This window comes from Ursus maritimus, unplaced genomic scaffold (assembly GCF_017311325.1).
Source record: "Ursus maritimus isolate PB19 unplaced genomic scaffold, ASM1731132v1 scaffold_19, whole genome shotgun sequence".
Classification (NCBI taxonomy): Eukaryota; Metazoa; Chordata; class Mammalia; order Carnivora; family Ursidae; genus Ursus; species Ursus maritimus.
In genome coordinates this window covers 3,249,225-3,276,241 of record NW_024424341.1, presented here as the reverse complement: position 1 = coordinate 3,276,241, position 27,017 = coordinate 3,249,225, and the positions used below count along the sequence as shown (strand labels likewise).

The 27,017-nt window shown below is 56.2% G+C and overlaps 1 protein-coding gene across 3 annotated transcripts; it reads left to right on the top strand.

Moving 5' to 3' along the window:
* Window positions 1–4,020: 4,020 nt before the first annotated feature.
* On the top strand, window positions 4,021–26,167 carry IRF8 (interferon regulatory factor 8). 3 transcript variants are annotated; one of them, XM_040633221.1, is made up of 9 exons: window positions 4,021–4,075; window positions 7,723–7,897; window positions 12,616–12,799; window positions 15,211–15,299; window positions 16,669–16,774; window positions 17,900–17,947; window positions 22,531–22,917; window positions 23,435–23,550; window positions 24,083–26,167. In XM_040633221.1, exons 2-9 carry the CDS (start codon window positions 7,724–7,726, stop codon window positions 24,257–24,259), a joined length of 1,281 nt encoding a protein of 426 aa, XP_040489155.1. In that variant the 5' UTR covers window positions 4,021–4,075; window position 7,723; the 3' UTR covers window positions 24,260–26,167. The 3 variants fall into 3 exon arrangements, with proteins under 3 accessions (XP_040489155.1, XP_040489154.1, XP_040489156.1); XM_040633220.1 differs by lacking the exon at window positions 4,021–4,075 and adding an exon at window positions 4,277–4,420; XM_040633222.1 differs by lacking the exons at window positions 4,021–4,075; window positions 7,723–7,897 and adding an exon at window positions 12,362–12,503.
* The last annotated feature ends 850 nt before the right edge of the window (window positions 26,168–27,017 follow it).

Below are 27,017 nucleotides of genomic sequence, written 5' to 3'. Positions count from 1 at the left end.
TTGGAGACCCTCAAGTAAGAGGACTGTAAACAACAGCACACGTCCTGGAGCGCAAGGATGAGCACAGGTTCTCCCAGCCCCTCCCCTGCTGCCCCCGAGATTGTCTCTCACAGTGAACTCACACGTGTCTGTTTAAGGCACCCCTAATTCAGTGCTGCGCTAAGTAGGGGTGCTAAACCAGAATAAGATCTTACGCTTTATCTTAAGGAGAATTCAGTGAAATCATTCATAAATGTGTACATCTGGTCCCAAATTATGTTAGAAAGATTTCAGTGTGGCTGGAGTCGTCCATGTGCTTAAAATGAGGGTCAAAGGTTGGAGTAAGAAAAAAAATGAGGCTCGAGTTGGATCTTATGGATGGCGTGGCAGGCAGAATAACGGCCGCAGAGACACCTATGTCCTCGTCTGTGACACGGGGAACGCGTTGCTTTACACGGCAAAGGGAAATGACGGCTGCAGATGGACTTGGAGTTGCTAATTAGTCGGCCTTAGGTAGGGAGTGTCCTGGATTCTGCGGTGGGAGATGCATGTACGCCCCAAGTAATTGCGGGGAACTTAAATGTGGGAGAGGGATGTCTTAGTTTGTTCGGGCAGCTATGACAAAATACATAGGCTGGGGGCGTACAAAGAGCTCACATTTGCCCCTCGCAGTTGCAGAGGCTGGGAAGTCAGGATGAAGGTGCTGGCACATTTGGTGTCTGGTGAGGCCCCGCTTCCTAGAGGACTGGGCTGTGCCCTCCCGTGCTCACGGAGGGAGGGCGGGAGCTCCTGGAGTCCCTTCACAGGGGCACTCCTCCTGTTCACGAGGGCTCGCCCTCACGGCCAGATCACCTCCTGAAGGCTTCACCTCTTAGTGCCGTCCCCGTGGGGTTAGGATTGCGACGTATGAATTGGGGGGGGGGGGCACAAACATTCCATCTGTGGCAAGGGAGGCAGAAGAGAAAGGCAAAGTGATGTGATGTGGAAACGGGCCATCGGGGCTTTCGAGACAGGACAGGGAAAGGCCAGGAACATGGCTGGGAGAAGCTGGAAAGACGAAGGAACATGGCTCTGGACGCTTTGATCTTAGCCCCAAGACCCCGGGGTCGGTTTCTGACCCGCAAGTACGCATGTTACAGCAGCCTGAGGAAATGAATAGAGATTTGTTGAGTTTTTGTTTTTGGTGGATGAAGAACAGTAAAAGGCACAGGCTGCTGGCTGTGACCCGCTCGTCAGAAGCCCAGGAGCCCCCACCTGTCGGTTTCCAGGCGGGAGGCAGAGCCCCACCCCCGCGGCAGGTGACTGGCTTTCTCTGGAGGGAGTCGACACCTGTCCTCCCAGCAAGCGCCTTCCCAGCTCTCTTCAACACCCCTTGCTAAGCCTGGCTTGGAAGGTGCAAAGGAGAGGGGGGGACCGGAAAATGAAAAGCTCCTCCCTGAGAAATCTCTTCGCCAACTCCCTTACGGAGCCTCCAACCTCCCCTGCGCCCCTGTGGTCACAGCCCTCGATAATCCTAAGAGGCAGGAAAGACTAGGCTGAACCACACCAAACTGCTCTTTCTGTAGGGCAGAAAATTGTTGAGTATTGGCAATTTCAAATAACACAATATTCTCATCAACGCCACTGTATAGGCGGGGACACCAAAAGTTAGGAAGGTGAAGTCATTTGCTCAAGGTCACACACGTAGTGAGCCAGGAACTTGGATCTGAACTGGGTCCCCTGCAGAATGTGCTGCGTCCGTCAGGTTGGGAGGGTGGGGTTTTCAGATGCCAGGATGTGCTGTGAAGCCACGGGGGATCCCTCGTCGAGGGAGACGCTGAAGCTGGGGGGCCACGGCGAGGCCACACACGGACATGGTGCGGAGGACACGGTACGGAGGCCCAGGTGGAGGCTGCTGCAGACAGCAGGGTGAGATTCACCCGGATTACGAGGTGCCGGTGGGTCACGGGAGAGGAAGGAATGGTCAGAGACACTTTTGTTTTTCGGGTCTCCGGCCCTTGGCACCAGATCCAGCCCATAGCCGTCACTCCATCAACGCTCATGAAATAGGAACAGAACTAAACAGACAAGGTAAAAGTCGTTCCCAGGCAGTGAGGAGTCACCACGTTGAAAATTCGGGGTTTTGGGAGCAGTTTCAGTGCCAGCCGCTGTGCTGTGAGCGTGCCTGTAATGTGTATAGTGACACCTACTGCCAGGGCTGCGCGCTGGGACGGTGGCCGGCTGGCTTCTCTGCGCTGCCGTGCTCCCGTCTTGATCCAACTGGAGAGCTGAGTGGAAATTTGAGCCACGGGCAGCACTGACTGGGAAGGAAATCTGGGCAGGCTGAAGGGTCACATTTGTGAAGAGATAGTATAAACACTCATGCAGGCTCTTGAAAGAATTTGAGTTCTGGAAGCTTGTCCCACATCATAACGAACGTATCAAAATACTCCCACATTATCCAAACACTCTTAAAGAATTTGAGCTTTGAAAAACGAGTTTTCATTTGAAATTATTTGGCGACACGGAACTCATTTAATTTATGATTGCTATGACTTCCTGGCAATCATGGTATTAGGAAATTCTTACCAAGTGATTTCTAACTTCCATGTGGTTTTCAAATACGACCAAATGTTTATCAGCAAAGAAATTGCAATTTGAAGCTGGCACGTTACATGTTGGGGACTTTTCTTCAAACATTTATTAATTTCAAATTTGCAGTGTACTTTTTGCATTGGGGGGCCAAAAAATTTTCTTTTTGAGGCTCAAACATTTTCATAGGTTCTTGAAAAGCCTAATAATACATGGCTCAGTAAACCTTGCTGCTTGTGTGTGACTGGCCAACGAGGCAATAAAAGTCAACGAAGATTCTCATTCTTCTCCCGGTAAGGCTGCCCCAGACCTGAACATGGGGAGACCTGTCTTTTTCCTTCTGTCTCCAGGGTTTCCTTTGTCATTTCTGTCACCAGTGTTGCCCCCCACTCCACTCCCAATGCCAGCTAACATCCCAGAGGGGCTGGAAACTGGACACAGACATGGTGAGGACCCTGCCTCAACACAATTCACATTACCTGGGGAAAAGAATTTATGATGAAAACTTCCCTAATTGGACATTCTAGCACTAATATGCTAGACAATCATGTTTTTATTTCTGATAGTCAGAGGGCAATGGTTTCAGATACCTTTTTGTAGCTGGGCACTTTTTCCTTTTTTACACTCCCTGTCAGTTGCCAGTGACTGGTCATCTAGGACCAGGTCTATAAGTAACCATAGGTCAGGTGTAAAGTTTGCCCCTGTCTGGACATGTTACTAGTGGCTTCCTCCCCTAGGAGGCATCCCCCACGCAGCTCCAGGAGCTTTGGCCACACTCACTGAGATGGGGGTCGCTCTGCAGGGACCACAGGCCGTCTGCAGCAGTGACCTCCGGGCCGCCACCATCCCAATCATGACTTCCAAGGATCTCCACCTTGGCCCGGACCTGTGCGGTCTCACATCCATCATCCGTCCCAGAGCCTTGACTGTGGTATCTGAACCCGGTCCCAGCCCCAGCGAGCCCTGACCTCCAAGATCGGACCTCCGCCTCGGCCCCGAGGGCCCAGCTCTGCCCTGGCCTCCGCCGTCCGACCCCTCGCACCGCCCCGGAGGCCTGCCAGCGCCTTGACTTCCGCCACCTGACACCCACCACCCGCCCTGCCCTGGACTTGGCCGCAAGGACGCCCCCGCGGCCCCTCGGGAATTCCTGCGGACACCCCCACGTCCCGCGCCGCCCCCGGGACCCCCAGCGCAGACCCCGGAAGGGCACCCGGACCGTCAGCTGCCGCCTCTGCGCAAAGTGATTTCTCGGAAAGCTGAGCGCTTCGAAGAAGGCGGGCCGGACGGGCCGCGCCCATTGGGCGGTGTTGGCGGCGCGCCCGCGCCCATTGGGCGGCCCCGGCGGCCCTCCCGCGCCCATTGGCCCGCGCGGCCGCCGCTCGGCACGCCGGACCCGCCCCGGCCCTAGACCCGCGCCGGCGCCGGAGCCCGCGGCCGCATCCCTGGAGCGCGGCGGCCGGCGTGGGAACGCGGGCGGCGGCGCCGAAGGCGGGCGGCGGGTTCGGGGGCGCGCGCGCGGAGGCAGGTAGGCAGCCCCGCGGCAGGTAGGCGGCCCGGCCGGAGGGGGCCTGGGCGGCGGGCTGGCCCCGCTCCGTCTTTCGTCCTCTGCTCTTCCTTCCGAACCCAGACCCAAAGTCCAGGCGTTGAGCACGGGGTGGCGGGTCCCCAAGTGGCTGATGCTTGACAAAAAAATCCTATTTTTCTTAGAGTCGGGTTTGCATGGAAGACCTTAGAATGGCCTATCTAATGAGGGGAAATACTGACCCCTTTATTGCAAGACCTGCTCGCCGGTCCCGCCCAAGTCCTGCGGCCTGGAGTAGCGCTCGGAGGGTCATGACCGAGAACCTGCCCGGTGACCATCCGAGTTCGTGTGAGCTAGCTGGTGGAGGGGGGTGCCCACTGGGGTTTTCTTCTGCCTGATGACAGTTAACGATTTCTGAGTGGGCTTTGAGGCCCTTCGCTCCCATCATAGCCCAGTGGTCCCTGGCAAGAAAGCCCCAGCTGTGTAGGGCTCACCACTAACAGGAGCATTTGGGTGCAAAATGCACCCCAGGGCAAAGGGGAGACTTTACAAAGTGAGATATGTTGCTTACCCAGTTGCTTACCCACTGTGGAGTGCTGTATGAATGGACACTAGAGACTGAGTATTCCAGAATTTTAAACAATCCCTTCAACATATGGGGGGATAAAACACACTTTCTTTTCTTTCTTTCTTTTTTTTTTTCTAAACCCAAGTTAGGAGCTGGTCCTGAAATGAAGGTTCTGAGCATGTCCTTTGGGATTATGGCAGGTTCTTCCAAGAAAAGAATTGGGAGTGGTTCAGTCGTTACAGAAAGACTGGGGCCAAAGTGACAAATGGCTTTGATGCGTTTGGTCTGGGGGTGGGGGCGATGAGGATCTGGGGCCTCCAGGGAAAGGTGGCCTGGAGCCCTGAGAGGTGTGGGCGGTGAGCCCCGCACCACCTCCTGAGCATATCCTGGAATCTGGCTTGGGTGGGGCCACCACAGCCTCTTATCACCTCCCGCCTGGGAAGCCTGATTGCGGGGACCCATTTATTGGGATGCAGATTAGCTCCAGATAGGACTTGGCCCATAAAGAGAAAGATTATCTAAAAATCAAGGAAGAGGAAGTTATAAACATGTGACCGGGCTTATGAATTTTTTTTCTGGCTTGACATTTGATGGGATTAATGCGTTAGTGTTCCATAAATCATTGTGGGTCATCATGGGACTAGAATCTCAGGGTTGTATTGCCACTTAAGAGTCTTAGAGGTGATCTCAGTGAGAATTCAGGTGGGGCTGTCCATGTGCTTCGATGTGGTAACGTAATCTTAGCATTTCTCTGTATAGTGAGCAAAGTTAAGACCCTGCCGGGGTTCCTGGGGGTCAGGGTGCCCTTCTGGGCTTCAGTGTTTCCTCCAGTGAGCAAACAGGCTGAATTGGATTGCTTCTAAAGTATTGTCCAGTTTTCATATTCTGTGATTCCCTCTTCCTCTCATTGATCCCTCTCTTAACTTTCTTTTCTCTTTTCCTGTCCTTATAAATCACCAAGACCACTGTCCTTAAAAATTTTGGGGGCTATGAATCCATTAGAAATATATATTTTTTTAATTTTATTTATTTACTTGAGAGAGAGCACGAGTGAGAGGGAGCACACATGGAGAGGGAGAAGCAGGCTCCCTGCTGAACAGAGAGCCCAACATGGGGCTCGATCTCAGGATACCAAGATCATGACCTGAGCCAAAGGTAGATGCTTAACCAGCTGAGCCACCCAGGTGCCCCAAATCCATCAGAAATCTTGATAAGAAGGTGTTGACCCACTTTCTAGAAAAGTGCCCATACAGACAAAATCTTGCTTTTCATTTTCAGGAGCCTCCTGGAGCATGGACTCTGGTTTATAAACCTTGTGCTAAGGTGGTGAACAAAGCCCTCATGAGTGGGCACATTTCCCTGAATTGACAGATCCGCAGTCACCACCCCTCCTGTCGTGTTCTGGCCCCTCTTGCCCTCCTCCTGCACACAGCTTGCTCCTCAAGTGAGGCGAGATTCCTTTTTCCCTCTGAAAGGATCTGTAGGAATCAGTACGGTGCTAGGTTATTTTCTGGGGGGTGCTCAGTGGTGGGGTTTCTTTTCCCTCCCTGGATGTCCCTCCTACATCTGTACCTTCTTACTTAGAAGCACAAGGGACTGTTCTGGAGTTCTGGGATGCTCGGGATGCATTCACTTTGCCGCTGAGGAGAGCCTCAGACAGGCTCAGGTGGTTTTCCCGAGGTCAAGTTGGAGAAGAGCCTTTGCTGGGTCCTCAGTTCCCAAGTCCAAGTCCAGTTCCTAATTCCACCCATGTCACCCCTTTTACACCCACCAGTGGGCATGGAGAAGTTACATTTGGCACTTGGGATTCACCTTCTCCCCGGGACCTGGACCCCCTTTCTGATCCCACAGCCACCTGGAGGATGGCTGGTTTCTAAGTCATGCACTTGCTTTATGGACCAGCTCTGGATGTGACCATATTCTCGGGGACATTATGTCTTGCCACTACTGATTGTTTCAAACCTGTTTGCCCAAAGAGGTCACATTTTAATCAGAAGAATAGAAATGCCTTTTTTTTTTTTTTTGGTGGGCGTCTGTCCAACAGTCTAGGGGATTTCCACCCCTCTTCTTGTAAATGTGGGTTGTGTGTCGTCGATACGGCGTGATTGTTCTTTTTCTGTGTGCTGTTGGGAAAGCTGCCTATCCCGGCAACAATGTTCTTCCAGAGGATGTCTTAGGGCACTCTGGTGAGGTCCCCAAATTCTGGTGCCTTCTGGAAGAGTCTAGCCTGGCTGACTTTGCTCTGTTCTGTGGCCCCAGTTGATTTCCTTGCTTTTGTTCTAATTGGTCCTAAGAGTTCCTGAGGAAGAAAGTTAGGGTGATAACATCTGTTATCTAGAGAGAACCTTCTAAGTTCCAGGCATGGCATCAGGTGCATGCTCTGAGCCCTCATCCCGAGGAGGCCTAGTGCTGATGGTTATCCTGGGGCTTCAGCCCCCGTATCTGGCTTTCCAAGGTTAAATCATGATTCAAGGTCACCCAGCTGGGAGATGGTGGGACTCAAATGGGACTGCAGTGCTGTCTAATTCCCAAACCCTTGCTCTCATCAATAACCCATCTGTGAAGGAACAATCTAGAAGGGATCTTTTTTTTTCTTGGAGCGTGTAGATGTCATATTTGCTAATAAACACTGGTCAGACTGGGCATCGAGTCCGGGAATTGGCTCTCCACGTGGTGAGCTGCTCATTAGAGGACCTGGAAATGTAAAGGTGCTTATTCCCGTCTCATGCTAAAAATGGAATGGTGCCCTTAGATGTGGCTGTGTTTGCCTGGAACGGAGCAAGGGGTGAAGGCCGGAAGGAGTACCAGCCGGAGCCTTAGGACGGACAGACGTCTGGTGTGGGGCCGCTGCGGGGTTCCCAGGGAGCTTTCAGTTTTCAGGGGTTTGAGGCCCAGGGGAGGCACGGTCTTCCCACAGCAGGTGGCCCAGGGTCCCAGCGTCTGTGGGTTTCCCCGAGGCTGGCACCTGTGTTGCGACCCTCTGATTTTCCTGTTGGCAGTTCTTGGCTCTCAGATACATGGGGTGCTGTGATTAATGAAACAATAACTGTAACAGCACAAAGTGCGTTCTTTTCTCTCCAAGGATGTGTGACCGGAATGGTGGCCGGCGGCTTCGGCAGTGGCTGATCGAGCAGATTGACAGCAACATGTACCCAGGGCTGATCTGGGAAAATGACGAGAAGAGCATGTTCCGGATCCCTTGGAAACACGCCGGCAAACAAGATTATAATCAGGAAGTGGATGCGTCCATTTTTAAGGTACAGACTTGAACTCCCTCCCCGGGGCACAAGTGGTTTCTGTCTTCCCTTCAGGCCCGTGGCGGTGTTGAGTGACATCTTTCTTATTTGCTTGGAAATTAATCTAATTTTTTTAAACAAACATGGAGTGAGTGCCGAATGGGTCTCCAAAACATACACTCGGTGATTTTACATCTATTGTATGACCAAGTCACTTGGAAGTTAGTTGGGTATTGTTGGTGTTTTCCCGACGGGGAGATGGAGGGCACTTTCCCCACCTGTCCTACCATTTCTTTTGCACAAGGACTCACAATCGGAGAGAGAAAAGACTCCTTCAAGGCCCTCTGGGCTACCGTCTAAATTCCATTAGGAATTCTAGGAAAGGTGTACGTCTTTGTTCTTTCAAAGTTATTACTTCTGCCTGGCAATGCAGGGTCAGCTCAGTTGAGAGAGACACCATCTGTCATTGCTTCCGGGGCTGGGTCATGTGGGGTGCCCTGAACCTGCAGCAGATGTCTAAAAATAGTCTTCCTTCCCTTGTGAATAAGAAGTGCCCAAGCATGGCGAAGCTTGCTATTTACCACTAGCGCAGGGTGAGCGCTCGCTCTGTGCCCGGCCGGCCCACGTCTGCTTTTCCTTCCACATGCTCCTGTGGCATAGGCACTGCTCCTCTTCTCCCGTAGAGGTCGCAGGAGAAGTGACTTGTCTAACTCTTACAGCTCTTGGGTGACGGAGTCAGGCAGCCCAGCCAGGAGCCCGTGCTCCCAGCCCTGCGCGGTCCCGGGAAGCAGACGTTTCTTGCCATGAACCTACCTCCAGGCGGAGGAGCGGGAGCCAGGGCAGCCCAGCTGGACCGTCAGAGTCCCTGTGGGTCGTCGCCACCCACAGGCATCTCTGAGGTCTAGGAACGCAGGCCCCCTGCCCTGGGAGGTTTGGATCCCGAGGTCAGGGTGAGCCCAGTCTTCTGTGACAGCAAGCGGATGCACCACAGGTGGCCAACTTAGAGCCCTCTTTGTTCTGTGGGCATTTGGGGTCCATGGAGGGGAGAGCGGGTGAGGATGGGGAGGGCGGGGCAGGCGGAGTTGTGGAAGGGTGGGACCCCAGACCGTGGTGAGGGAGGGCGCACAGGCCTGTGGACCCCTGGGAGCAATGGATGCTGAGCTGGGGATGACCGTCCTCTGGCCCAACCGAACAGAAACAGCAGCAGATCATGCCTTGGCCCCAGAGTGGGGCACACGTGGGTCACAGCCGGCTTCAGAGGCGTGTGGGCCCTCCGGTTCTCTGTGGCATTGCCGTGGGACTCCATGTTTCAACAGTTCTGTGCCATCTCTCATCCGGGGTCCCAGATCTCTTTGGGAACCTGCTGTCAGTTACTGGCCCTCAAGGGACCCCATGTAGCCTGAGTGTCCAGCAGATTTCTTTCCATCTGGAGCCTGGACACTGGCAGGTGCTTGCAACGTTCTTGGCAGTGTCCTGGACTCCCTGGCATTGTGGTGAATCTCTCTTGGGAAAGACTCTACATGTAAAGGTGAACGGTGCCCAGGGTCCACCGGGTCTGCTGGGAATTCTACGTTATAGATGGTACAGGCCAGAGTTCCTCAACCTTGGCACTGTTGACGTCTTGGGCCAGGCAGTTCCTTCTTGTGGGGCCGTCCTGGGCACTGGAGCGTGGCCGGCAGCACCCCTCCCCCTCCCCGCCGAGACCCATGCGGGTTGTGGCCCGCGGCCCGGCTGAGCAGATGGAGGCGGATGCCTGGGCTGCTGAGGGCACAGTTTCTGGGTGACTCTCACTGAGATCTCCTCAGGAGGGGAGTAGGGGCCCATCGAGTAGGCTGCACGTCCCTGGCTGTGTCTCCCGGTGGCTGTGCAAGGCCTCTTCCTTCACCCTGCTCCCTGTTTCAACTTAGGCTCTGGGGGTAATGAAATAAAGCCCCAGATTTATATGTCTTATGCAATGCTCTTCATGGCCGTTTCAACAGCGTTGAGAAAAATGTGCAAGATTCCCAATGCTTCCGTTCATTACGCAGTCCCTTAGTGTGGCAATCTGAGAGGAGCCCACAATCTCAGCAGGAGCGGGGTGGGAGGGAGACGTGGGCGCCCCCCAGGGCTGGTGGCCACCGGGAGGGCGGCCCGCTGGTGAGAAGCATGGAAGGACCCACGTGGCGCTCCGCTGGGCCACGCCGGCTGGCGCCCATCCTCTGAGGGCGTCTCCCGCGGTGGCCACACGCACTTGTGCTGGGGCAAGAGCCATCTCACGGGGCTTCTGGTTAAGCAGAGGACCTTCTCTTTGGGACATTCCAAGAAAACTTTTCAGAAATCTAGGAGTTCAGAAAATTTGGTGGAGCGTAAGAGCCATTTTACCAGCGAGCTCTCCACCGTCTGCGGGTGCGCTTGTAGGGCCCGCCTCGTGCTGTGGGCCAGAGATGGGGGATTGGGAAAGGCTGGGCTCACTTTGTACCGCCCTTGAGTACACCGAGCCTCTCTTACCCGCTCATACTTGTTTAAAAGTATTCTGCCTCCTTTTCATAACGCTGAGGCTCGTGTCTCTCATCGACCAGCGCTGTGACGGGCCTAAATGAGTTAGGACGGACTGTGTAGCACACATTTCAAATTCAGGAGGCCGTCGAGGAAAAAAATAGCATTTGGTCTTTAAAACGCAAGATGAGACAATAGCATTCCATCAGGGAGCATTTGTGGGCCCAGGTGCACTGCTGGCTGCCGGCGAGCGCCACGCGGGAGACGCGGGTGGGGTGGAGACGGCCCCGGGCCTCGGAATCGCGGCGTCTGCGCTCTGTTAGCTCCGGAAGGGTCTTGAGAGATCACCAGCTAAGCGGATCTTTCAGAGCCGGCCAGAGAGCCCATGAAAAGGCTCAGGGCAGGGCTGGGAGCAAGGTACGTCTGAGGCCACCCAGGGTGCCTCCTGACCGCAGCGCCCCGCTTTGCGCCATGCTGTCCTGGCTCGCTTCACGGTGAGTGTGAGGCTCGGATGAGTGATAGGACCGTCGGCCCCGCAGTTCTGGATAAAAACTAACTGGTCCTGACATTGCCTTGAAACCCATGCTCTTTGAGGTCTGTGTGTAATGCGGATTAACTAGGGGTTCCCGGGGTGGGGTGGGGGACGGTGTCGCAGCGTTCCCTCCCCGGGGCACCCTCGGCCATGTTTGGAGACAGTTCTGGTGGTCACAGCAGGGGCAGGGGCGCTGCTGGGCTCGGGTGGGTCAAGGCCAGGGATGCTTTTAGACATTCAACCACACGGGACGGCCTCCACCCCAAAGGACGACCCAACCCCAAAGAGCAATAATGCTGAGGTGGAGAAACTCTGATTTAACCTCATAAAAATTTGAAATTACTGTTAAATGTGTACGTGGTTCGCCTTCCTTAAAAAAACTAAATCCATGCCTGGTCTGAGATGCTGTTAAGAAAACACCGAACACCGATTGGGAGGGACTGGAAACCATTGACTTGAGAGGGGAGTTTGTGTCTGTCAGAGAAGGGGGTGACACTCTTGTGCACCAGGAGGAACGTTCTCCCGTTTGCCTCTGGCAGCCGCACCCAGGCTCAGGGCGTCAAGAGAGGAGCTGTGAGGTCTTGTCCCAGGGGCCGGGGTGTCACGGAGTTCCTGCACGTGTGGCCCCCTGGTCACCTGCCAGTCACTGTGATGCTGGCTGAAGATGCAGATTCCCAGACCTGAGCCCCGCTTACCGAAGGAGACCCTCTGGGGGCGGGGCCCAGGGGTCTGCTTTTCATGAGCTCCCAGGGCGCCGGCGGGGGTCTTGAGCTTGAGGACCCTTGCTGTAGGGGAGCTCCATCAGGCTGACAGTCAGGACCGTGGTGTTTAACCCCAGACAGGGTCACCTTGGGAAGACTCGTGTCGTCTTGGTGGGGCTGAGGATTCCATCCAGACCTGGTGTTAGCGGAGGCTGGCAGGTGCGTCTCATCTCGCCTGAGACGGACGGTTTTCACCTGACAGCCCTGACCCCCTCGTTGGTGTGTCTGGATTCCAGTTTCGAAATCTTGAAACTGCCCGTCCACGTGTTCGTCTGAATGTTCTTCAGTTCTGCCCCTTCTGCCTTGTGGCTTTTGTAGGTTTCCAGCTTTGAGCGTCTGGTCCTAGTTGAGACTGTAAGGCCTGCAGAGGTCAGGGACAGCTGTGGAAAACCAGCAGAGACCGAGAACATTTCATTGCCTCTTAAACAGCGCCCTGGGGGTGGGGCGGGGGAGGTTAGAATAAATGCCAAAATGCAAAACAAAATTTCTATTAAAAGTAGCAAGGCAGTGGATGACCGCATTCAGACTTCTTGCAAATGTTCCCTTTTCATGCTAAGTTTTGGCTCCGGGTTGATCTGAAAAAGCAACAAATTGTTCTTTGTTTTGAACATTCTAGTGAAACCATGTGCGACTTCCTCTTTGCGCTAGCTGACCTCAGGCTCCTCCTGGCCCTCTGGTCCAGGGAAGGATTCACCAAGAGGCAGATCCAGCATGTGTGTGTGGGGAGGAGCCACGGGCAGGGGCTGGATTCCGGCTCAGCTGGGTCGTCGGGGGCGGGGGGGGGCTTCCTGGTGTGGGTCTTTTTAAGACGGAGGTCCCCGAGTCCTGAAAGTCCCTGAATACGAGTTGATAGCGAGAGGTGACTGTCGGGGTGGCGAGAACGGGCCGGTCCTGACCGTGGCTTTGGATATCCGTGGTCGGGGTGGGGCAGGCTGGCCTCCTAGTTCATGTGCTTCTTTCTATCCCCTCAGGCCTGGGCAGTCTTCAAAGGGAAATTTAAGGAAGGGGACAAAGCTGAACCAGCCACTTGGAAGACGAGGCTACGCTGTGCTTTGAACAAGAGCCCAGATTTTGAGGAAGTGACAGACCGGTCCCAGCTGGACATTTCTGAGCCATACAAAGTTTACCGCATCGTTCCCGAGGAAGAGCAAAAATGTAAGTGTCCTTTATGGGCACTGAGCCCAGCAGAGGCTGCCCGGCCTGCAGCCCCTGCCGGAGAGCCTGGGTCTAGGGGGATGTCTGGGTCTGGGGGGACATCTGGGCCAGTGGTTTTAGCTCAGCTGACAGTCCCCTGCTCTGCGTAAGCAGATGCTGAGAGCTCCTTCCCCTGACCCCGGCCACCACCTGCTGGCCAAGTGGCGGCTTCCCGCTGAGTGGGAGGAAAGGGTGGGGAGAAGGGTGGGGAGGTGGGGGGCGGCCGCCTGCTGCTCATCCCCCGCCAGACCAGGAGCTGACTGTGCGGGGCCTCCAGAGGCGCCGTCACGGGGTTGGGCAGGAGCAAGCGGCCTGGGCAGGGTGGATGAGGAGTTCCTTCTGTTTTCTCACAACGCCTGGGCGGGCTAGGGGACGGTCAGGTGGATGGAGGGGGCGGTCAGGTGGATGGAGGGGGCGGAGGGTAAAGTTCTTGAATGCCTCGGGCGATGACGGCACCGTGGGCCTCGCTGACAAAGATCAGATACGCCTGGGCACATGGTTAGATCCTAATCGTTATTTGGGAATTCCGGGAAGTGATGATTCTGGACGGGTCTTCCAGCTCTGAGATCCCCACAGAGCATTCGTGAGATTAAAGCAGGAGAAGCCCAAACCTGCCTCCCGTGCCACAGCCTCGCTGCCGCGCCCTGGTCACACGTGGCTCATCGACCAGGAGGCTGTGACTGCTCTCGCCTCAGAAGCCTTTGCAAAGTGGGGTGCTGTGTGCGGATCCGAGCTGGCCCGGACACGAAAGCTCGTTGTCGTCAGTGGTTGAGAACATTCCTTGAACACACCCCTTAGCCGTCAGAGGTAGCCATTAGGCCGCTGCAGCCGAATGACCTGCTGCCTCCAAGCTCTTCACTTGTCCCAGGCGCCTGGAGGAAAGCGAGTCCTCAAACTCTCTGGGGCTGCACGGATGGTCTGCATTTGAGCTCTTCCCACTGGGCGAGGGTTGAAAATGTTGACAGAGAATTAAAAAAAAAAAGTTAAAATTGTGACTCTCCCAAATCTGTAGTGAGCCTGGGTGAGAGAGTCCTGTAACTCCTCCCCAGGGGAGTCAGCATGAGGACGGAGACCGTGGGACGACGCATGTGAGGCTGGGGCGAGACTTGGTCTGGGATGTCCCACCCTGTCCCCGCCTGCCATTGGGGTTTGGGGGGTCGTCTGAGCTGCTGTCCTTTGTAGCTTCACTGCGTGTAAATTAGCACCTAACTACTGAGTCGTTACTGTCAGCAGTTAAGACAGACGAACCCACCTCTCCCGGGAGAACCCGACGACCTTGACAGGGAGGCCTCGACCTTGACAGGGAGGCCTCGTGGGTAATGCTCTGGGAGGGCTCTGAAAGGCCAGGCATGCATCTTTCCCCCTCCCCTCCAAGTTCTGGATGACTTTTCATCAACATCAAATGAATTGTGCTTGGAGGGAATGGAGAAGTTTCTCTTCGTGCCCCCACCCCCGGGGTTGGCCAAGCTTGAGCTGGCAGGTGAGCCCAGCTTGTTTATAGTGTGGGGAGCAGCCGGCATCACCTGCCAGGGCGGGCGTTACAGAAGTTGGTTCTCAGGGGGCAGAGGGACGCTGCATTTGCATAGTGTCTAAATGGACCCGCTCTGCTCTGTACTTCAGCGGTTCACGGGCTTCACTGGGGGTGCCCCCTTTACCCCCTACTTCCCCCATCCGCAGCTTCTAGCGAATTCTTGAGTCTGTCCAGGGAGAATCCAGATTCAGTCGGGATGGCGCGATGGGTCACTCAGGTGCTTGCTGGTTACAGGACACAGGTCACTGGATAAGGCAGATCTCTGGTCTGGGGTGGGGGCCTGCTGTGGGGCGGCTCTGTGCCTGGAGGCCGTGCCTGCTGGAGCCAGGCCTCCTGGTGCCGCATGTGCGCATGCCTGGTGTGTGTGCATAGAGCTGTGCTGTGTATTGGGAAAGGCCACAAAGATATTTCCTGTCAATTAACTTTAAAAAAATGACTCCGGTCTGCACATACATTTTGCCAGGAAATCTTCTGAGTGCCTTCAGACAGCCCGGCTTATGAGTGTAACCCACATGGTGGTGAACGCCTGGCGTGAAGCATGTCTGATAGGCACTCATTTTCCATCACAGCTAATGGGGATGAGCCACACGCCAGGCCTTGTCCTCTGAGTGTTAGAAGCAGCAAATCCGACTTCTCCCTTGGACTTTGCCGGTCAGACACCTGAAGCAGCGGGGGGAAATACTTTCTAGGCCTTTTCCAAACCAGTGAAGACACTGGCTTTTATTTCTTTCAACTGAGCATTAAAAACAGAACAAAACAAAACACCAACACTGATTCTGGCCTCGATGATGGCTGTGATGCCTCCGTGCCCTGTGTCACACGTCCGCCCGATTTTCCGCAGGTAAATTAGGCATGGCGACCCCTGGCTGCGTGAGCGAGATCACTGAGATGGAGTGCGGGCGTTCCGAAATCGATGAGCTCATCAAGGAGGTGAGCGGGTAGCCCCGCCAGCGATCTGGCCCCCGGCCGGGAAGCCGCGTCGCTCCTGCCCTGCCGAGGTGTCCCGAGCCCTGGGCTGTCTCGGGAGGCGGCACCTCCAGCCCCGACCTCTGCCATCTGGCCAGCCCCTTCCCCCCGGTCCCCAGCTTCATTCCGGGGGCCGGGGCTGAGCTCCCTGCTCTGTGCCAGTGACATTTGCTCCAGCTGTAAACTTGTTATATTTTGAACGTTTTGAGCGGCAGTGTTAGGAAATGTGACACGGAACCCCTTGGTTTCTTGGGAGCGCTGCCGTGAACAAAATGTAAACTCCCCATGCGGCTTGGGGTTGTCCTTACGGGGATGGCGGTGCTGGCGGTCCCGGCAGGCAGCTGCCCATCTCAGACTCTGCCGCTGGCAGGCAGAGAATCAAACCTGCTAGAATTGTATGTAAACTCAGTCCATAGGCTGCAAGTAAAGGCTTAATGGGGTCTCTTTAGGGAAAACACGTGGGGTTTTGGGTGCCAGTTTTAGGTCTACAGAAACCCTGTTCTCTTACCATCCGCCTCTTACCTCTGTTTTTATGGCTGTTACCAGGTGGGCCTCGCAGAGCTAAAACCCTCCCATGCCGTCCTTGTAAGAGGTGGTGTGGGCGCTGCGGAAATTCTTCCCAGTACATGGCAACAGTGCCATTTTTAGGGGTAGCTTGGCTGTCAGAACGCAGATAGCAAAGTGCAGCCCCCCCCAGCAGCCGCAGCTGGGTGCGGGGGCAGGTGCGGAGTTTCTCCGTGGCCTCTGGCAGCAGACCGAGGGAACTCCTGGCTTGGGGTCTCCAGCAACATCCCATTTTCCCTGTGAGGCTTTTCTGCTGACTCAGCTGAGGCAGTGAGGTAGTTGCGTTAGCACCCCGGGGTCCCAAGAAAAGCAGGTTTCAGAATATTTGCTCATCAGATTTCTCAGCCTCCGTTGAGGAGTGGGCCAGAGGTCGGCAGTCCAGGCGTGGAGAGAGAAGCAGGACGCGCTGAGTCACGGCAGAGTCTGTCCAGCGTCACCGTTCACTGGCGTCCCAGAACCTTCTGCCTCTCCAGGGCATTGGGGCAGCTGGATGACCTGGCCATTCCGTTCTGTGACAGGCGGTTTCACAAAAAGGCCATTAACTGATGAGGGGTCCTGCAGAGGCTAATCGTTCAGGCACGTGGTTTGGTTGCTAAGCCTGGTGGGTTTGTCTTGGATCTTTCAAGATGCAAAGTAAAACTTTCCTTTTGTCTTGGGATAACGGTGACTGTGGCTTTGGTGAAGTCTAAACCTTCATCTCTACAAACACCGGAGTCCCACTCTGGAAGCCCAGTGACCACGGTGCTCTTGTCTCTCCCCGTTCCCACAGCCTTCTGTGGACGACTACATGGGCGTGGTCAAACGGAGCCCCTCCCCGCCCGAGGCCTGCAGGAACCAGCTGCTCCCGGACTGGTGGGCTCAGCAACCCAGCGCAGGTGAGGATGGGACTGCCGCACACGCGGGGGATGGGGTGCGGGGAGCGTGGCGCTCACTCCTCCCCGCCTTCAGGCAGTGGGGGGCCGGTGGGCTGTGGGACTACAGTGATCCCATTTTACTGAAGGTAACTCAGCCCCCTCCCCTACGGCCTCTTAGGAAGGCACACGGACCCTTCCCCCAGGAGGGGTCTACTTGCCGCCTGCGCTCCTGGGAGGGTCCGAGCTGCGTTGGCAAACCCCTCCCAGACCAGAGGGGAGACGGAGCTTGCCACGTGGGCCTCCCAGCCACTCTCCTAGGACCTCAGGGACCTCTCAGAGCCAAGGGGAGCCCTGGGCAGCAGGAGAGGAGGGGGGCCAGGGCCAGGACTGTGCGGTCGCTCAATGGGAGCCCTGGATTTGAATCCCATGGTGGAGGAGGCTGTGTAACTTACTCCGTTCTCAGTCGTCTCATCCCATGGAGACACCAGGACCTGTCCCAAGGGGTTATGGGGCTGACTGAGACATTCACGCATTTATTACCTTCTCATGCCTCCTCCCCCCACCTCCCCACTTCCCATTCCAAAGACCCTCCTCGAGAGCACGGATTTCTGTGCTTCTGCCCTCAGTCTCTGTCCCCCACAGCTCCCCTGCGGGAGGCTGCGAGGGGACTCTGGCCAACGGGCTTCACAGGTCGCCAGGCTGTGGGGTGGCAGTTTTGCCTGCAGGGCCCTGGGCGAGCCCCCTTTCCCTGCACTGGAGTGACACCTCGGGGAAAGCGAGCAGCTCGGGCCCCGGGTTCCCCTCTGGAGACAAGGCCTGGATGGTGGGAACGCAGTCCGTGAGATTTCGGGAGCAGGCGCTTGGGTGGGAGGACACGGGGCCCCAGCGCATCACACTGACCCTCAGTCAGAAATCCCACAGCACGGAGGACGTTTCCTCCCCCTCTTGCTGGTTGAGTTGAGGTCTGGTTTATGAAACGTGGGTTATCGTGCTGGGACAGTGGGAATCCCAAATTCAGCAGAGCCTGTGGCAGGAACTCGGGAGCACACCACGTGTGGCTTTTAAAGAAACTTCTGGAGAGGGAGCATTTGGGTTGGTTCCCCACACACGACGGGGTCTGAATCTCCTTTCCTCTTTCTCCCGCAGGCTTGCCACTGGTGACGGGGTACGCTGCCTACGACGCGCACCATTCAGGTATGGCGCCGCTCCGGGTGGGGCTGGCGGGGTGCACCACGGGTGCTCCTTGAAGGCAGGGCGCAAAGAACCTATGTGGGCTTGCAGGGTCCATGGACGAGCCGATCCGGTGTCAGAAGTCAGGCCCCTGATTCCTCCTTCTCAGTGTTTGCTTTTAGAGCAAGCAAGGGGCAGCCTTCTTGAGGCTCTTCTCGGATTAGACCAACAGACAGATCCAAAGAGCTCTTTCTGTGTAACGTGCAGGCGCAAGAGCGTGGGGACAGCTCGGGCCCAGCTCTGCCCTCTTGTGTGACCTCAGGCAGAGTGATTGAGCCGCTCAGAACCTCACTGGAGTGTGGTGAGGATTAAATGTAATGTCCTTAAAAGTTTCTGGTAGGGACATCATTGGTCAACAAACATTACCAGTATCTGTCGTGAGTGTCCATTTCTTTTACTCTGTTGCACACTCAGGTTCATAGTGCTAATGATACTAATTACTGGGGATGGTGGGGATGGTGCTGCTGCTCCTGGTGGGGATGGTGGTGGGGATGGTGATGATGATGGGGATGATTGATGATGATGGGGATGATGATGGTGGGGATGGTGATGATGGTGGGGATGATTGATGATGGTGGGGATGGTGATGATGGTGGGGATGGAGATGATGGTGGGGATGGAGATGATGGGGATGGTGATGATGGGGATGATTGATGATGGTGGGGATGTTGATGGTGGGGATGTTGATGGTGGGGATGATTGATGATGGTGGGGATGATGATGATGGGGATGGGGATGGTGATGATGGTGGGGATGGAGATGATGGGGATGGAGATGATGGGGATGGTGATGATGGGGATGGTGATGATGGTGGGGATGGAGATGATGGGGATGGTGATGATGGGGATGGAGATGATGGTGGGGATGGTGATGATGGTGGGGATGGAGATGATGGGTATGGTGATGATGGGGATGGTGATGATGGTGGGGATGATTGATGATGGTGGGGATGTTGATGGTGGGGATGATTGATGATGATGGGGATGGTGATGATGGTGGGGATGTTGATGGTGGGGATGATGATGATGGCTGACATTGGATGCTGACTAGATGCCAGGATCAGTGTTGAGGCTTTGATGTCCGCATCTCATCCTTCCATTCACCTGTAGAGGGGTGCTGTTACTGTCCCCACTGACAGGCTCAGAAGCCCTGGGTCACACAGCCTGTGGGCTGCAGAGCTGGGATATGGCCTCAGGCTGTCCCATTCTTGCTCCTGCCCTCATGATCAGAGGTGGCCTCTGGTACATTTTTGTCCACTTAAGCTGGGGACTCAGACGTCCTGCCAGTGACCCCTGGAATTTGCAGTCTGGCTCACTGACAGCATCTTTAGGGCAAAGGAAGCCAGTGTCTTCCCCAATAGCTGTTGGTTCTATGAGAAGTGAACAGCCTGTCTCATCAGGATGGACCACAGAACGTCAGGTCTGGGGGACCAAAGCTCTCTTGGTGCAGAGGAGGAAATGGGGCTCAGAGAGGTGTCTGGACCAAGGCCCTCGTGGGACAGTGTTCGGGGTGGTGGAGGCAGCTTCCCCCCAGGCAAGAAAATGACAGGCAGCAGTGTTCCTGATCATAGCACAGGTGTCCCTGCACAGCAGCCCTACGAGCTGGGGACTGTCACAACTTGCCTCACAGAGGAGGGAACCCAGGCTTAGAGGTTCAATTGCTGGTCAGGGTCACCCAGCTGGTAAGCAGGTGCCCGGGGTCAAAGCCAGGCACCTGGCTGCCTCCAGCCTGCACAGCAGCGGCCCTGCTCCCAGAGGCCCTGGCTCACGGGGCCAGGCCTCTGACCTAGTCAGCTCTGGGCTGTGGCCAGGCAGTCTGCTGACCGGTGCTTTCTGGGGGCAGGCGGGGAGCCGGGGGCAGGGCTGAGGCATCTGGGTGAGGAGGAAGTGTGCTTAGTTGCCCCATAGCTGTCCCAGCAGAGAGCGGGTGAAGCCACCCATAGCACTGCCTCACGCGAAGAAAATCCCAAAACCCTCTTCTAGAAGTTGTGGACTTTGGTCCCTCTGTTCCCGTCACCCCCCCCCCCCCCATGTAAATAAGTCGATGGCAGGGGTCCCCTGTTCTCAGTGCCACAGGGATGAGGTGATGAGTGACCGGGCCAGTGAAGGGTGGCAGGGAGCGCTGGATGGCACGGCCTTCAGACGCCACTGGGCTGGATTTCTCCATTTTTCTGGAGAGCTCAGAAGCCTAGGTTTTTGTGTGAAACCTTCCCAAATGAGATGTTGGCCACAAACCCGCATTAACAATGCCCCAGTGTGCTTGGGGGATCCGGATGGGCCCGTGGCTGCCAGTGTGGACCTCGGCTGTGTCCACGATGCTCAGGGGTCGAGGTGGGGTCTGAACTCGAACAATGGGGTGCTGTGCTGAAGAGCCCCGGTGCAGAGGCGGCCTGCTGGCAAGCGAGGGAATCCAGTCTCCCCCCTCAGCCCTCCTGCCGTCCCGCAGATGCCTAACCTGTCTACACCTGTTTCTTTACCTGGAAAATGGTGTATTCATGAGTCGCCTGTGCCTCACGGGGCTGTGGTGAGGGTTCAGCATGCTGATAGGTCTGGCGGCCCAGGAGCAGCACCTGGGATCTTGTGTGTAGACCGGGAATTAGGATTTAGAACTCGAGGAGTCTCTCGTCCTGTTCCCCTGACTTGTCTAGTCGTAGCTGCTCGTGGGCTGCTGACGTGCACCAAGTGCAAACATGAGCTTGTGCCATCCTTGGCTGGGGGAGGTGGGCGCTACTGTCATCTCTGCTTTGCTGACGGGGAAACTAAGGCACAGGGCGGTGAAGCTGCTTGCCCCCGGTCACACAGCTTGGCCCTCACGTCAGAGTGTCTCTGCTCCTGGCGCTGTTGCCATGCTGTCACTGTGGTGGGGTCGTCCGCCGGTGGGTGGGTGGCTGTTGGGGGGGCAGGACAGGTCGTGGGGGCTGCTGAGGCTTGTGGAAGGGCTGGCTGGAGTCACAAGAAGGTCCTGGTCGTGGGTTTTCCTCCGCGGCTCCCCTGTCGGGTGCAGTGGTCCTCCTTAGGCCCTGCCAGCTCAAACTTTCTGTAAGCTGTGCTGCCCTATGGCCCTGGGGCCACTGGGAGAGCCTCGCCCGGGCATCTGGGGAGCCCCTGTCTGCTGCTCCCTTGGAAGCAGCCGGTTCTCCCGGCTGCGAGGTGCTGCTATGAGGTCAGCCTTGGCTGCGACAGGGCAAAGGTGTGGCGTGGTGACAGTCATCCAGGGTGTTTCTTTGGGACAAAGTTCAGGATAGTTCTGGAGTGAAGGAAGTGGAGTGTTTCAGGATGAGGTGCGGGTGGTACAGACTCGGCATGGGGGGCAGGATGGTGAGCCGGGCGTCACAAGATGTGAGGTCAGACGCCGGCCCTGCTGCTTCCGGCCGGGTGACCCCATCTGGGCATCCATGTTCCCACCTGTTACATAAGTGAATTGGACCAGAACACCTGACGCTCCCAACCTGGCATGATTCTAGAATGCCGTTTAACTCCTACATGGGAGAAAATGGAGCTTGGTAACGGTCGCAGGAAGTCTTACTATTCAATGGAGCACATGATTCTTTTCTTAAAAGATTTTATTTGTCAGAGCACAAGGAGGGGGAGTGGCAGGCAGAGGGGGAGAGAGAGGCAGGCTCCCTGCTGAGCAGGGACTCGATCCCAGGACCCCGGGATCATGACCTGAGCCGAAGGCAGATGCTCAACGGACTGAGCCCCCCGGGTGCCCCTGAGCAAATGATTCCTCAGCAGAGCCCAGGGGCGCGTCCGAGGACCCGCTGCAGGCTTCAGAAATTCTGGCCCCACCTGCCCGTTTTCTCCCTTTGAGAAGGAGTTTGTCAGGAGTTGGTGTCCGGGTCCGTCGGCACTAAGCCGGGGCTGCTGCTTCGGGGACCAGAGCCTGAGAGAATATTGAGAACGGAATCGTCTTTCCATTTACTTGCCGCCGGGGCCGTCGCCCTCCCTCAGTCCTCAGCGCGGTCCCTTCGGGAAATGCTGAGTGCATTTGAACGCTTTTCAGACTCTTCAGAGAATAGGTGTAGATGAGGGGTTGTGCAGAGATTTGCGTTTTGAAATCCATGGCACCCCAAGGGAACTGTGAATTTGTCAAGAAAAGGATGGCATCTGTGCCTGGGAATGCGAATCCAGCACTTGTGTTGGTTGGGAATTCGGAGCAGGCCCCGCGGGCACGTAGCGCGAGAAGCAGTGTATCCGGTGTGTCGGACGGACGGGCGTTTACAGGACAGCGTCCGACAGCGGCACAGCAGGGTCTGGGGCCTGGAGCAGTTCACGAACTTCCACGTCGTGCCCGTCGTTGTGACCTTCGCTAGAAGACGGGCGCGGGCCGGCGTGGTGGTTTATATGGAGTCATTGGCTTCCTTAGTAATTCTCTGGGTTCGTTCGTGCTTATAAACACTTGCTTTCTAGAAGGGTGCGTGAACTTCCCCGAATCCCCAGGGGAGTTACGGCGCCTCCTGTTTGCGAGAAAGGACAGCCTCGTCCCTGCACAGAGACGACCGGGCCCCCCTTCCCTGCGGCCCCTGACCTGTGCTCCTCCGCCCGCAGCCTTCTCCCAGATGGTCATCAGCTTCTACTACGGGGGCAAGCTGGTGGGCCAGACCACCACCAGCTGCCCCGAGGGCTGCCGCCTGTCGCTGGGCCAGCCGGGCCTGCCCGGCGCCAAGCTGTACGGCCCCGAGGGCCTGGAGCTGGTGCGCTTCCCGCCGGCGGACGCCATCCCCAGCGAGCGGCAGCGGCAGGTGACGCGGAAGCTGTTCGGGCACCTGGAGCGCGGCGTGCTCCTGCACAGCAGCCGGCAGGGCGTGCTGGTCAAGCGGCTGTGTCAGGGCCGCGTGTTCTGCAGCGGCAACGCCGTGCTCTGCAAGGACCGGCCCAACAAGCTGGAGCGCGACGAGGTGGTCAAGGTCTTCGACACCAGCCAGTTCTTCCGAGGTCCGTCCCTTGAGTCCTGGGAGGGCCCGTGGAGGAGCGGGGGGACACGGGGTGCATGAGGCGGGGGTGGGGGGTGGCGGTTCCGGTCCTGCTCTGTGCTTTCTCGCCGAGCGACCCCGGGGCACCTGTGTGTAGAACGGGGGTGCGGACACAGCTCCTTTCCTGAGTGGCTGTGGGGAGTGTTAGGGACTCCCGCACCTCCATCGGGGACTGTCCCCAGGTCCTGGCAGCTGGTTAGAAATGCAGAGGCGTGGGCCCCACCCCTGCCTGCAGGGCGAGACCTGCGTTTTGGCAAGGTCCCCGGGGATCAAGGTGCACATTCTGAGACAGGGTGACCTCATACGTGCCGGGTCCTCCGCCCACGCTCACCCACGGGAACACTGTGCGGGACCTGCTGTCACTCCGTGGGGCTTCGGGTTAGCATCCTGCCCCAGTGCTCCTCCCAGAAGGTCAGGTGTGAAAGCCCCGGGCACCCCCCCTGGGGCAGAGGGTACTGAGGCCCCCCGTGTCCTTCCAGACCTGCAGCAGTTCTACAACAACCAGAGCCGGCTTCCCGACGGCAGGGTAGTGCTGTGCTTCGGAGAAGAGTTTCCAGACATGAGCCCCTTACGCTCCAAACTCATCCTCGTGCAGGTAAGCGCTCCCGGCCCACTGCTCGAGTCTCCGTTTATACCTGGGCTGGGGAGCAGGCAGCAGGGAGTGGGGGACTCCACCTGTGGACAGAGGCAGGCCCGGGGGAGACGTCCATGTGGGGCTAGTGGATTCTTGCCACCTCTCAGCCATCCTCTCCTGTTCCACGACTCTTAACAGTCTCTGCGTTCTCCCCCTACCTTAAGTCAACACCCCTTCTCGCAAGATTCTTTCTAGTAAGGTTCAATTGCCTCAAGGTCTGAGAGACAGATTAGGGCTTTTCAGGCCCTTATTTAATCCAAAGGAATGAAACTCTAACGGTAGAGTTCTGGACGCTGGCTACCAGTGTGGGCTGTAGCGGGAGAGTACGTAGGAGTCTTCGCAGGAGTACCACTTGCCCGTCCCTTGCACCTGCCTTTTCGGGGCTCAGGTGGAGTTCTCGGTGAGCACTTTGGGCTGGGTCATCGGAGAATCTGGCTGGGGCCGGAGACGGTCCTCCTGCACCTCCCCGTCTGACCTGTGCCTGTCCCTCCAGATCGAGCAGCTCTATGTCCGGCAGCTGGTGGAGGAAGCTGGGAAGACCTGCGGCGCCAGCTCCATGGTGCCGCCTCCTGAGGACCCCCAGCCAGACCAGGTCTTCCGGATGTTTCCAGACATCTGCGCCTCACACCAGAGACCTTTTTTCAGAGAAAACCAACAGATCACGGTTTAAGCCTCTCTCTTGGGCACCCCATCCTGCCCACATCTCGCGTTTCCCTATTACAATTACTGTCGTAATTATTTAAGGATGTCGATCCCTGTGACCTGGGGCGGGATGCTTCACTCTGCTCTTAATTTAGTAAGGGCGCTCCCTGAGGACTTGACCTTTGCGGCGGAACAGGAGCCTGGGGCGGCTCTGAAACATGGAAACGTCCCCAGATGATCTGGATGCTGTAACTATAACCTGTGATTCAAACATTTATTTCCCGCATTTCCCCTAATTATCATTAGTTGCTAGATTCTTCCAGCATTTGGGGGTAATTGGTTACTAGCACAGAGCCGCCCCAGGAAAGAGATTTGGAGTAGAAGCCATCTTGTCAGAACAAGGCTGCTTTTTGTCTGCCCTTGTGTCAGAGCTTCAAGATTTCATACGCTTGGTCCCATGTGGACTGTCTTTACTTCTTAAGCACATTAATAAGATATAGGAATACTTAGGTAACAGCCTCCCTTCAGCAAGTGAAAGCAAGACTCGGGGCTTGTGGGAGGCCTGCCCCCCAGCAGATGAACTGGTGCCGTGACCATCTTCCCTGTGGGCCTTACTGCCCGGAAGCTTAGAGCTAAATTTGTTTTTCATTTAATTAAATCATTCCCTGATCCCTTGCGCTTTTCTTTCTAAATGGTTTTGACCTGTTTTAAAAATATGCATACTTTACTTGTCCTACTGTAAACTACTTTGAATTTTTTTTTTTATAAAGTGAGCAGGCTGTAAACCACAAATTCAAAAAGTAACGGTAGATCGTACAAGCGTTTTGACTGTGCCTTCGATTCCGTGCACCCAGAGCCCGGCCGGTGGTGTGGAGCGTGGGGGCGCGCCTCGGGCGGATTGGGGAGTAGGTCACTGCCACCCTGGTCCTGGGGCGGATGGCAGCAGGGACAATGCCTTCCCCCTCCCTGGGACTCCTCGAGGTCCGAGGTGGCCTCGGGCCGTACCAAATTCTGGGTCGAGTAGTATGGGGGGACCCCAAGGGGGCCTTCCCAGTTTGAGCCCCAGAAGAACTTTGGCTGTTGGCTAGTGAAGAGGACGCACCTACTACCCCCGCACGTGTCAGAACGGCGGGGCCAGGTCAGCTGACCTTCTGTGGTGCACGACACCTCTCCACAACGGCTCTAAAACCATTTTCATGGTTAAAAAGCACTTGAACATTTTTTTCCGGGAAAAAAAATGTGTATTTTGCTCCATTGGGTGCCTCTTCCCCATCTGTGTCCTGGGTGATGTGCCGGACGGAGGCTGGCCAGCCAGGTGGGCACGGAGCAGGTGTCTGCCCTATGCCCCCGGGGAGCCAGCTCCCTGCTCAGTGTGGACACCAGGCGGGGCTTGGGCGGCTCGGGGGGCTCTCCTACCACTCTCTGGGGGGTGGGGACGAGTCTTTGCCCCATTCTTTTCCCTTCGTACCCCAGCCTGGTCCCCACAGGCCCAGGCTCAGCCTCACCGTGAAGGGCAGGAAGGGGCCTTACCTGTTGACGCGCACTTTGCGAAGTGGGGGAAGCTGGGGTTTGGGGGACAGGATTGCCCCCCTTAGCCAGCCTGGCAGCCTTGTCACCGTGAGTCTGACTTAAAATCCAAGCCGAAGAACGTCGTTCCCCTCGACCGCTTCCGCGAAGGTGATGGAGGCGTGGTGTGTGGACCGAGGCTCTGTCATCGTTGGTCCCTTGAACTGTGTTTGACTTCACCTGAAAATATAGGGAAATTCAGCAAAAGTGGCTTTTCCGTCTGTTTTCTGAAATGAACAGTGGGTTTTGGTCTCCAGCTCAAATGGTAAAGCATAGATCCCGACTCTGCTAGATGAATATTTATTTTTGTATCCACTTAAAACATTGATCTTTTTTGTTCTTTATTAAAATAAAGTGCTTTTTAAAAAGCTGATTCATGCTCTGTGTTTTAAGTCACTATAAAAATGTTTCCTCGTTTTTACCTGATTCTGGGTTCTTAAGGGGGAATTAATGCTGCACTGTGAGTTTAAGGATTTTTTGCTTTTCACTCATCCCCAAAACAATGGCAAAAACGTATAGAAGTTTGCAGATCATAGAGCAGTTTCTGGAGAAAGAGCAGGACGTGCTCAGTTTTTCTGGAAGTCCAGGGGCCCATTGCGGTTTGTGTGAGCTGATGGAGGAGGGTGTGGGGGCGTGGAGGGTTGGAGCTTGGTGGGGACAGCCCTGTCCTGGAAGGCCCTGGGCGCCTCCCCCCTCCCCCCCCCCGTTGGGTTGCTGGCAGGTGATGGGTTGTGCATCCTTCCATTCATACACGTACTCACTGTGCTGGGTCCTTAGGGGGTTCAGCGGGGACACGAGGGACCCAGTTTGGTCATCGTGGACGCTGCTTCATGGGATGTCCCTTTTGAACAAGCAGGACAAATCAGTCTGTTTCAGGGGGGCCCGGGCCCCAGCCGACCCAGGGGATGTGCTCCACTGGGACCGTTCCCTCCTCCGTGCAGAGACGAGTGAAGGCATGTCCCCATATGGGGTGCGCTGTGGCCATTCGTGGCCTGGGACAGCTCAGTGTGAGAGGCTTTTCTGACAAGGCCTGGCCGCCGCGCTTCGGCGCCCGCCGGCTAACCCCTGGCTTTCTTAGACATCTCCTCCTGAGTCACACTAATTCCCGCATGTCGCAAGCAGGACCTTTGTTTATCAGCAAACCCTTTTCTGCTTGTGGATTCGGGGCCAAATGTGCAAACTTGAGGGAGTCTGCTCCTCCCCAGAGCTCAGCGCACCCG

Bases quoted from the DNA above. Each gene is read 5' to 3' on its own strand.
- IRF8 (XM_040633221.1), top strand. From the start codon at position 7,724: ATGTGTGACCGGAATGGTGGCCGGCGGCTTCGGCAGTGGCTGATCGAG. The intron at 15,300-16,668 runs GTGAGCGGGTAG...CCGTTCCCACAG, and splicing joins TCGATGAGCTCATCAAGGAG to CCTTCTGTGGACGACTACAT. The intron at 22,918-23,434 runs GTCCGTCCCTTG...GTGTCCTTCCAG, and splicing joins CACCAGCCAGTTCTTCCGAG to ACCTGCAGCAGTTCTACAAC.